The sequence below is a fragment of the Hyperolius riggenbachi genome, chromosome 2 (genome assembly GCF_040937935.1).
Source record: "Hyperolius riggenbachi isolate aHypRig1 chromosome 2, aHypRig1.pri, whole genome shotgun sequence".
In the NCBI taxonomy this organism is placed as follows: Eukaryota; Metazoa; Chordata; class Amphibia; order Anura; family Hyperoliidae; genus Hyperolius; species Hyperolius riggenbachi.
This window is the reverse complement of record NC_090647.1, coordinates 80,353,121-80,365,172: the sequence shown is the minus strand read 5'-3', so window position 1 is coordinate 80,365,172 and position 12,052 is coordinate 80,353,121. Positions and strand designations below refer to the sequence as shown.

Genomic DNA, 12,052 nt, shown 5'->3' with positions numbered 1-12,052 from the left:
CCTACAAAGTAGCTGAAAAATTGATTATGGGCAGCACGGTGGCGCAGTGGTTAGCGCTCTCACCTTGCAGCGCTGGGTCCCCGCTTGGAATCCCAGCCAGGTCAACATATGCAAATAATTTGTATGTTGTCCCTGTGTGGGTTTCCTCCGGCCACTCAGGTTTCCTCCCACATCCCAAAAACAAAGTTAAGTTAATTGGCTTCCCCCTAAAATGGGCCCTAGTCTATATGTACACTACACGATACATACATAGGACTATGGTAAGCATTAGATTGTGAGCCCCTCTGAGTCTCCCTCTGAGTGACAAGACAATATATTCTGTACAGTGCTGCATAATATGTCGGCGCTATATAAATACTTAAAAATAAAGTGATTTTCACAGTGCTCCTATGTTTTGTATTGGAGTGCAATTGTTCCAAAGATGCTGAAGGACTTGCGATTGTGATTTGGCCAAATCGCAATTGTGGGTGTGGTTCACATGCATCCATTGTACATAATGCTAGGTACACACCATACAATTTTTGGGCAGATTACCTGCCAGATTATTTCCAACATGCCCGATCTGAATTTCGATCATTTTTTTAATCACTTTTTTTGATTGACTGTCATAGGACTAAACAAAAATCGATCGAAAAAAGGATTAAAAAAAGCGATACGAAAAGCTGTGCACCATCTGGTCACTGTGGACCCGCATGGGTTTGATGACGGTCTTTTGAGCGAGAAAGAGCTAGAATGGCCCGGTGGAGGACAACAGGGAACCCTCTGCATTATACTTTGATTCAGGCGAGTATCCATTTCAGGATCTTTATTTTCCTACAGGTACCCTTTAAAGCGGATCTGAGATGAAAAACTAACTATAACAAGTAACTTATCTATATATCTTATCTAAAGTTTAGATTTACACAGCATATGTAGCTGCAAACAGCTTCAAAAGTTTATGATTATTTATTCCTGTGATACAATGAGGGCACATGTTCTCTTTGTCACATTGTCACAGGCTGAGGGCTGGAAATGCTATCAGCTTGCCTGTGTGTAAATTCACTCTTCTTTCCTCTGCCTCTGAAATCTCTGGGTAGTAACTTCCTCCTCCTCCTGCCCAGACTGAGCTCCAATAAGCCCTTGCTACCGTGCCAAGGCACAAAAGGAGCTGTGGGTAAGGCTTGTTTAGTTTATAGGGAATTCGAGTATTAAAACAAAACAAAAAAAGTATTTGGCTTGAGGAATGCCCTATAAACTATATGAAAGGAACACAATTATGCTATGGGTAAAAGTTTATCTCTGATCCACTTTAATCAGCGTGGAAGACGCTGCCTACACAGATAGACTGAAAGCAAACCTGATCATGAATGATTTTTGTTAAGCCAGCAAAAAAATGTAATGTCAGTATGCAGTTTAAGTGTTAACCATATTATTGGTAGTGAGCTAAAGCCACCTTTCAAGAGAGCGAAATTCCCACTACAGTATTGTCTTCCCCTCCCATGACCCCGATTTGTACTTGGATTCTAAGCTGGGAGGAAGGTAGAACATAAAATCTCCCCCCTGGACATTTCTTGTACACAACTTTCCTAGAAAGGCCAAAACTACATTAGTGTTTTGCAGTTGCACAACTGGAGCAACCAATAACATTACAAAGAACCAACGTAACCTGATATTAACTGCATGTTAATGAGTGTCAGAAGTTCTAAGGCTCCAGCAGGTTTAGAGATGGAGTGAAAGCAAATTTGCTTGCACAACTGTGTGTACAGTTACCTGGCAGACAGGTGGTATATAAATGCTTTACAAATTTACATTCACACATACAACAATAGACAGCCAGCAAAACATTTATAGCGAAATAAACCAGCCCATATTCCCAAATAAAACAGGTCCTCCATGACTGCGCTGGGATGAAAGGACTCACTAACCCATCCTAGAAATTTACTGATAAATGACTGGTAGAGACGGTCATCAATGATACGCAAGTAATTGTGTATAAGGACTGACGCACACTGGCTGCATTTTTTTTTTGGGGGGGGGGGGGGGGGAATTGCTCAATGGAAGGTATAGGGAAATCGCAAAGCTCTTGAAAAAGCGCTTTGTATAGCTATTTTCGGAGCTTGAAGGAGGAAGTGCGCGCTAGTGAGTCTTGCAACGCGTCCAATAGGCCGCATGCAAGGCGTGATACGCATAGAAGCCGGCGGCATTGTGGGAAAGTAACCTCTTGTCTCAGTTTTTGATTTGTCCAATGTGAACTCTAAATATCTAGCAAATGCAATGAAATTTTACACCTTCAAGTCACACGAGTATGTAAAATCGAATTATAATATAACGAAGAATTGTAACATCGATCATATACATTTTTCTAAATTGCTGCATTTTTGACACGAGCCCTGTTAAGTATTAGACTAAGGAGTCGGAGCCATTTGGGTACCCGGAGTCGGAGTTTCATAAACTGAGGAGTCGAAAGATTTTTGTACCGACTCCACAGCCCTGGTAAACACAAGTCATAGTTTCCACGTTGGTAAATGAGTGCTATCATGCCGAGAATTGCACAGCCCAGAGTTTACGTGCAGGTAAAAAGCAACACGCAGTAGTGGGAAATGAGCACTATGATTTACATGTAAAAAAGCGTCTGCAATCAGCTTTTTAAAGCAGATCGCAGCCAGTGGAGAAGGGCCGTTACACATAACCAGTGCATAAACTGCATATAACTAGCCATAAGACCTGTATAATTCATGTGAGTCAGTAATTAAAGGAACTCCCGAGAACCTCTCATGGGTCTTTAAGCCAGACGACTTCCAACAAAGTCGTGCTATGACCCCTCTGGAGGAGCCTCTTGCCATGGCCATGCGTGCCACTTCCTCTTCCTGCTTCATTAAGTGATGCACGTCTCTAACAGAGAAGACAGGGTGACCCGGAAGTTATAACATAGCCAAGATGGCAGCCACGATTTTTAAATTTAAATTGAATGCAAACTATTGGGTGTAGAATGGCATCAAATGAAATTTAAGTACTTTGCAGTACTGGTCTTCATCTTAAAGGCATGCCCATGAGAGGTGCTCCGAGTCCCTTTAAAGGATGATTTGGCAACGTCAGAAAAAGCACAGGAAGGGGTAACAAGTCATTTACTAAGGCCTGGACCGGATCCTAATGCTTGGTACCAAGAAATATCCCATTTTATAGATGGGTTGAATCTACTATTTCCAATAGGCCCAATCTGATTTACCATTGTTTTTCTGATCCATTTTGTATAGAAGCGATTGGAAAATCAATCAGACCTGTCGGAAATGATGAATTACACCAATCTATATAGCATGGAAATACCATGGTGTGTAAAGGGCACAACACAACCAATGTTAATAGGATACGTTCCCAATGTTCCAAGTAAAAGGATCCGCAAGTTTGGGGAGGCTGTGATAATTCCGGAGCAAGAGACGCTTTGCATTGATCTCGCACAAAAGGGCTCGTTCACACTATGAGCATTCCCGGTGTGTGTGTGTGTGTGGGGGGGGGGATTGGGCGGTTTAAACGCTGACGATTTTAGAGATCGGCCTAAAAGCGCTTGTGCAATGATTTCCTATGAGAGTGTTCACATGTGAGCGTTTAGATTTCTTTTAAATCGCAAATGCGCTACAGGTACTATTTTCGGAGTGCTTTTGCTCAATGGAAGGTATAGGGAAATCACAAAGCTCTTGAAAAAGCGCTTTGTATAGCTATTTTCGGAGCTTGAAGGAGGAAGTGCGCGCTAGTGAGTCTTGCAACGCGTCCAATAGGCCGCATGCAAGGCGTGATACGCATAGAAGTCGGCGGCATTGTGGGAAAGTAACCGCTTGTCTCAGTTTTTGATTTGTCCAATGTGAACCCTAAGTATCTAGCAAATGCAATGAAATTTTACACCTTCAAGTCACACGAGTATGTAAAATCTAATTATAAGATAACGAAGGAGGCGGCGGGTGAAAGCGGTCGGAGATTTGCCGTGATACCATACACGGAGTATAGTGTGGTGTAAGTGTACGGGGCAGCCAGGAGAAGAGAGTTTGGCTCTATTTGGGGTAAAGACCCTCTCTGGTGTATTTCGTCTGGTGGACACAAGGACACGCGAGTTACTACTCTTGATGGCGGAGAACGAGAACAATAATACCATAGCAGAGATAAAGGAATAGTACAAGCATATGAGAATACTGCTATAGTCCTTATGAAAACCAAGAGAACCCCCCTATCTATTGCTTTTTATCATAGTTTTTATATTTTTTGATATATACTTTATATCTTTTATGCAAAACTTTTTTGTGAGACAATGGCCTCAATTCACTAAGCTTTATCAAACACTTTATCAAACGTTTGATAATTTACCTCATGGGTAAAATCTAATTTTGAATTCACTGTGGTGTTATAAATTTATCAAATGTTTTATCGATAAAACGTTCAATAAATCTATAACACTTTAGTGAATTCAAAATTAGATTTTACCCATGAGGTAAATTATCAAACGTTTGATAAAGCTTAGTGAATTGAGCCTATTGAAGGGCCCTTCAAGTCGGTTGTATATGTGGAGTGTGGATGAATGAGTGGATGAGTGGAATCTCTGGGAATTTGAATCCTTTGTGAAGTTTAATATGACACAGTGTGGTTTTTGAATAAAATTAGAGTCATTTGAGTGCGTGTTGGAAAACTTTTTATACTGATTTTTATTCTTAGGGGTACGAGGGACCCCCTCACCAACGCGCAGCTGATTAGCAGGTTACCACCCCTTGCACTTGGTTTTAGAATTTGTTCTCTAAAATATTTTGCCTTCCTATATTTAGCACTGTTTTTTGGTAAGAAAGCATTTGGGTCTCTTTTAGCCTTTTATGATCTCCTTGTGGTTCTGGGTCACGGTAAGCTATCTGGGTGCTCTGACGAGAGTGTTAGGGCCAGTTCACGTGGGCGATTGCGCAACGTTTAACTTCATCAGCGGCGCTCGTCCAAGTGAATGGGCAGCGCCTGTACTGTCGTTTTCGCTTATGTCACATTCCAGCCCCTACTTTCACACCGTTTCAATCAATCTTTGAAGCAACGTGCTGACTCCAGGGTTGCTTTCTGCCGCGTCTCTGCAAGAGCAAAACAGGACATAAGCCACTGAAAGATGCCAAATGATTTTCTGGACCAACACACCACACGCCCCCCCCCCCAGAAGCCGCCACCAACACGCCACCAGAAGCCGCCACCAACACGCCACCAGAAGCCGCCACCGACACGCCACCACCAACACACCACCAGAAGCCACCACCAACACACCACCAGAAGCCACCACCAACACACCACCAGAAGCCGGTGTGAACCAGCCCTAAAGCAAACCATGCATTTTGCGGAAGTTAAATGAGCCCCCCATCCTGCCTTGTAACAATAATCTGGGCACACTCTAGCTCCTAGGGTCTCAACATGTGATTTGCATCTAATGGGTTCAGGAGGGGTACTTGGGCTTGATGAAGTTTATTACATACAACACATCTTGTGTGCTAAAAAATGATAAATTATATAAAAACAAAAGTAAATTGTGGTTTAGTTGATTAAAATCAATCAGTAATGTTTGGAAATCATGTATTCACAGTAAGGATTCAATGTTAGTAAACATACAGTATGTGTGACCAGGCCATTTTCTACAATTCAGCACTTCACAATGTTAACGGTTTATTGCTTGGTCATACAACTTAGCACCCAAATGAATTTTATCTCATTTTTCTCTCACAAACAGGGCTTTCTTTTGGTGGTATTTGATTGCTACTGCTGTTTTTAGTTTCTATTATTATAATAAAGAGACAAATTTTGTATAAAAAAAAAAGAAAAAAAATACAGATAAATTAATTCGCTTCCCTCTAAATTGGCCCTAGACTAAAGATACATACACTACATGATACATACCAGATATGACTATTGTGAGCCCCTCCCTAGGGACAGTTGATGACAAGACTGTACTCTGTACAACGTTGCGTAAGATGTCAGTGCTATATTAAATACTTAAATGAATAATTTAAAAAGAAAAACAGCCTGCCAGCACCGATCATTGGCTGGCAGGCCGACAGCTGGGATCCGCTGTGCACACTGACAGGAGCTCCCACGAGCTCCCATCAAATCTCGTTCCTTGCGAGATGACGCATATATGTGTCACGGAGGAACAAGAGGGCTGCGGACCAGCCGCAAATCTGCATTAGGCGGTCCACAACTGGCTAAGGGGTAACTGAGATAACCTTACCTATAGCACAGGCTTTCATAAGAGATACAGACCAAAATAAGTACTGGTTCAGATGGACATCTGAACCAACTTCCCACAGCAGCCTGGCGTCTCATTGCAAATGCTTTTCTGCAAGCAAGCAAAAAAACCCAAAAACATTTGTCTGCTATCAGCGGCGCTTCCTTGCATACGGCTTTTTTCATCCTCACAAGCAGGGTTGTGGAGTCGATACAAAATCATCTGACTCCACCTCGCCATTTTATGAAACCACCAACTCCGGGTACCCAAAATTGCTCCTTGCACGGGTATGGAGTAGATACAAAAATCATCCAACTCCACAGCCCTGTTGGCAGGGGGGACAGGGAAACATGGCAGTAAACAATCCTGGAAGCAACCAGCTGCTTTCTAGGATCAGTTTAAGGGACACCTAAGCCTGCAAAAAAAAAAAAAAAAAAAAATCAGTTTCACTCACCTGGGGTATCTACTGCAGCTGCCCCGTGCCCTCGCAGTCGCTCTCGGATCCTCCTGTCCCATGCCGCCAGCTACTTTCACTTCGCCGACAGACCTGATGATGCATAGTCATCTTCATGTTCCTGTCCACAATAGCACTATTGCAGACGGGAATGCAAAGGAGACACATGGTCAGAACTGCGCAGGCGAAGAGAGCCTGTCGGTCAAAATCAAAACTAGCTGGTGGTGGGGTTAAGGAGTATCCGAGAGTGACTGTGAGGATGCAGGACGGCTACAGGGGGCTGGTAGAAGCATCAGGTGACTAAAAATTATTATTTTTGTAGGGCTTAATCCCTTTAAAGAGAATCTGTATTGTTAAAATCTTTTAAAAGTAAACATACCAGTGCGTTAGGGGACATCTATTACCCTCTGTCACAATTTCGCTGCTCCTCGCCGCATTAAAAGTGGTTAAAAACAGTTTTTAAAAGTTTGTTTGTAAACAAACAAAATGGCCACCAAAACAGGAAGTAGGTTGATGTACAGTATGTCCACACATAGAAAAATACATCCATACACAAGCAGGCTGTATACAGCATTCCTTTTGAATCTCAAGAGATTATTTGTGTGTTTCTTTCCCCCTGTTCTCATGCACTGAAGTTTCAGGCTGCTCTTTCCTTCCTGCAAACAGCTTTGCCCTTGTCTGTAATTCTTCAGTATGTGAAAGCCCAGCCAGCTCAGAGGACGATTTATCCAGCTTGTAAAAGATAAGAGAGAAGAGAGAAGCTGCTCTAATCTAAATAACACACAGGCAGTGTGCAGAGAGGGGCCTGCAAGGGGGAGTTCATAGCAGAACCACAACACTGAAGAACTTGGCAGCCTTCCAGACACAGGCCGACAAGTCTGACAGGGGAAAGATACATTGATTTATTACAGAGACAGTGATAGTATAAAGTGCTGCAGTTAGCCAGAACACATTAAAATAGCTTTTGGAACTTGTAGGATAATAAAAAACAGGATGCAATTTTTGTTACGGAGTCTCTTTAAGCGCTGGACAGACAACAGCAAAAATCGGGATCAAAACCCAGCATGTGTGCAAATGACAGTAATCGATCATACCAACATCTGTTGATTCATCTGAAAGAACATCCTTGAAACGACGAGAACTGCAGACATTGTTTACCATCGCAGAACCATGCGTGAAAACCAAGCCTAATATTGAGGAACACTACAACAGTCTCTGCTGGGACCCAGAACTGTTCCAGCACTGCTGAAGTCCCCAGCAAGTCACCTAAGTTGGTCCCTAGTAGTTGCTGCAGGATCTCAGCAGATGATAATGATGATAGCAACATTCAGTGCTCAGGATAGGAAAGCAGACAAGTTTAGAAGTCATTCGCCTGGCAGTTAGCTGTTGGGGGGGGGGGGCATGCAGTGAGATGCACACGTCCACCTCCACGGAGAGGCAGCCATACATACATGTACCACAGGAGGGATCAGCCCCTCTCCTCAGGCAGGCAGCAGATGCATGGCACACCCCCGCTACCCTGTGCTCCGGGGCAGGGGGGGAGAAGGGACCCCGTGCAGCTATAGCACAGGAAAGCGATGGACGCAGGCAGGGAGAGTTACAGGCTACCCTGGGTCACTATGCACACCTGCCCTCTCCTCTGCAGCCCGTGCACTCAGCACTGCCAGCCTCACCCACATCCTGATCCCGCCCCCTACCCCCCCGGCGTGCCCCTCTCACCCACACCCCGCTCACCATTAAAACTTTGGCAGCGCTCTCCAGCTGGGCGATCACTTCAGCAGCACCCTGCGCCGCCATCATGGGCTCCGTTCAATGACGCGCCACGCGGTGCAGTGTGGGATAAAGCGGGGAGCAGAGCCAATGGCCGCCCTGGGGGGAGGGAGCTTGGGAGGGGGCGAGAAGCGGCCGTCCTCCTCCTCCCCCTCAGAGTGAGGGGACTCAGGGGAGACGGGGACTGATGAAGTTTTCTGGATGGTGCCACTATGGGGACTCGGAGTTGGGGGTAATAGAGGAGCGCTGTGGGGGCTGCGGTAGCGGCAGGGGGCTTCTGAGGGGACTACCAGGAAAAGTTACACGTTTCTACAGCAATTATGAGCGGTCCTGCCACCAATGTACCATGGAGGCGGACATTTTGTGGGCTGGTACCGTATTCAGCCCTGGGCTGCCAGGTATCGTGTGAAAGTAGCCACTAGCCAGGCACTGGTTTTACAAGTTGTCAGAACAGCCCCTACTTGCTTCACATGGTGCAAGAGAGTCATAAGATAAAAATAGGTGCTAGTTTTTCAGTCCCCAAAAGCCAAGGATACGTAAGCAACAGAGACAAATAATCAATATTACCTTGATTGTATAACGTTTTGCCAATGTATGCTCACCCACGCTCATTAAAAGCATTGCCCAATCAATTACGTAAAGGGCTCGTACAGTACACGCGTGAAACTTTGCCGCTCAACTATCGTACAAACTTGGTCTGGTGGATGATGGTTGTGAAAACGCGCGACAAACGACTAGCCGAGCCACTGATAACAGGTGATTTGCCCGGTACAACAGGATGGACTCACACGACTGTTGCACTGATATCTTGCAGTTGGCAGCGTGTGTACAAGTCGTTTGAACAACTTGTACTTGCTTAGACTATTACGCAGTCAGCGTTCTGCTTGTGTGCACAGTATGTAAATGAGTTGGTTGTTTAGTTTGTTGATGCATGGAAAATACAAGTCGTGCAATCGCTTGGTCGTGCAGTCTGTCATGTCATCGGGTTGGATTTCTATAAAGTATAAAGACGGTTTCCCAAAGTTTTTGCCATCCCTTCTCCCCCACCCTTGAACAAGTTTCATAGAGCATATTTAAGGAGAAGCCTATATTAAACCCATAACTTTGACTGGAACTCTAAAATATTGCGCCCCTACATTGAGAGCACCTACCTGGAATCCCAGGTGGGTTGTAAATTCATACCCTTGCATACTATCCTCTTTATAGAGAAGTAGGGTGTTTGGTTTTTTTGAAGGTGTGTAAAAATCAGTTTTTTGGTGGGAGATATATCAATGATTTGTCTGTTGTGGAACTATTCTGAAGCATCTCTCTGATGCTTTTTGGATCCTCTAAACTGTCCAGAGCTTTATCTGAAATTCACTTGTTATTACAGCAATAAAATAGTGAATTTCCTTGAGTTACAAATTGTGAATAAATAGGGATATAGTTACTTAGTTTGGTTGAAAAAAGACTTCCGTCCATCGAGGTAAAAAAAAAAAAAAAAACTGAACCTGCACATATCCCAGTTGATCCAGGGGAATTCAAAAAACCTTACAAGGCCTGGGTCAATTAGCCTTAAAGCGGATCCAAGATGTAAAACTAACTATAACAAATAACTTGTCTATATATCTTATCTAAAGTTTAAATAGTCTACACAGCAAATCTAGCTGCAAACAGCTTCAACATTTATAATTATTTATTCCTGTGATACAATGTTCTGTTTGTCACAATACACACAGGCAAGCTGATCTGTATCTCCAGCCCTCAGCCTGTGAAAACTTCACTCCCCTCTCCTCTTCCCTTCTCCCCTCTGCCTCTGAAATCTCTGCCTAGTAACCTCCTCCTGCCTAGACTGAGCTCCTATAAGCCCTTGCTACTAAGGTTAAGAGTGCCAAGGCACTCTGAAGAAGCTGTGGGCGAGGTTTGTTTAGTTTATAGGGAATTAGACTATTAAAACAAAACAAAAAAAGTTTTTGGCTTGAGGAATTCCCTATAAAATATATGAAAGGAACACAATTATGCAATGAGTAAAAGTTTATCTCAGATCCACTTTAAAAGGGAAAAATACCTTCCCAACTCCAGATGGCAGTATTCCATACTCCAAATGTGGCCTTACAAGTGATTTATACAGAGGAAGTAGTATACTAGTATCTTAAGATATTATTTCCTTTTTTTTATGCATCATACATACAGGGGCTTTACCCTATATTCCGCTATATTCAGCAGCTGCTGAAACATTTCCCACACTCAGCACGAGAACTTTGGAATCGATTTTCTCAAAAACTATAATATAGTTTATAGTATATTATATATAATTTCCTCTTGTTCCTAATGTTCTTCTTAACATACTGTATATACTCGAGTATAAGTCTAGAAATTTAGGTCTGATTCACTTCATAAAAGTATAGGGATCGACTTGTACACGAGTTACGGGCAACACTTAGCACAGAGTAATGTGTGTACTAGTAGTGACATTCCCATTTGCAGCAATTTATCCAGTGGTGATACTTTGAGGAATGGAAATGCCAAGAAAACACAGGTCTGAAAGTCCTGACCACAATTAACGAGGAAAGAGGCAGGGGGAAATACTGGGCTTCATAAAAGGAAGCGAATAATTGCAGCACTTGGGGGCCTGGAGAAGGTATTGCCTGCACTTAAGGGACATGAGGGGTTAATGTACTGTATGCAGTGCAGTCATTAACCCCTCCAGAGTCAAGTGCAGCCATTAACTTTGCTGGGTAGACTTATACTTGAGTCAATAAAAAAAATTCCAGCTTAAGAGGGTTTAATATTGGAGTTGACATATACACGAGGTCGACTTGTATTCAAGTATATATGGTACCCTGCAAATTTGCTGTTTCTAGCATGTACGGTGGCTTTGCTATTATCCGTTAAAGTAATCACGGATTCCGACTCGTGATTATGGCTCCTAAGCCGAGATTACGGGTCGAATGTGCATGAAATTACGGATGCATTCAAAATCGCCATCCGTGATCGCAGCTGATCACGGATTCCGATTTTGAGCCCGTAATTGCTCAAATCGGCCCGTAATCATGGGTTACTCGTGACTCCGAGGTCATGATGAGCACCATTGGTATATAGAACCTGTGAGGATAAAGAAGAGGCATCCATCACCTCTATTCTATAAGCACGGGTTAGACCTTCCAGTTTAACCACTTCATCCACAGGTCAGTAGATATACGTCCTCTGGGACTTTATCTAAGCCACAGGTCAGTAGATCTACTGACCTGTATTGAAGCAGTGCTATGCAGGATTGGGCTTGCTCCTGTGCACATTTCTGGCACTATCTGATGCAGCACTAATTGGTGAATGGGAATATAAATTTCCTGAGCTAACGAGATTGATTTTTACTATTAAAAACACTTGTATTTTCTCATTTCATAGTGAAAAACACACTCTGTAGCATTATTTCAGAATCAAATATCTTCACCATAAATTGCGACAGGAACATAATCTAAGTTTTGTGATAAGCAGTAAGAATAGCCAAACAAAATTTGTGTTTTTTATCTACAGTAGCACTTTTTATTTTTAAACTGGAATTGGTAAAACCGAGAAATACATGTTTTTTTCTATTTTTTTCTTTGTTTTCCCATTAAAATTCATAGAAAAATTGTTTGAGG

At 43.1% G+C, this 12,052-nt stretch overlaps 1 protein-coding gene across 2 annotated transcripts in view; it reads right to left on the bottom strand.

The window, feature by feature from the left end:
* Positions 1-8,483, bottom strand: part of XPO4 (exportin 4) — a 157,693-nt gene extending 149,210 nt beyond the window's left edge. Inside the window, exon 1 of one of the 2 annotated variants that reach the window (XM_068266960.1) lies at positions 8,397-8,483. In XM_068266960.1, coding sequence (XP_068123061.1) covers positions 8,397-8,462 — 66 coding nt within the window. In that variant the 5' untranslated portion in view covers positions 8,463-8,483. Of the gene's footprint in view, positions 1-7,756; positions 7,829-8,396 lie in introns of those variants that run through there. The other variant, XM_068266961.1, reaches the window with a different exon arrangement.
* Between the last annotated feature and the right edge of the window lie 3,569 nt (positions 8,484-12,052).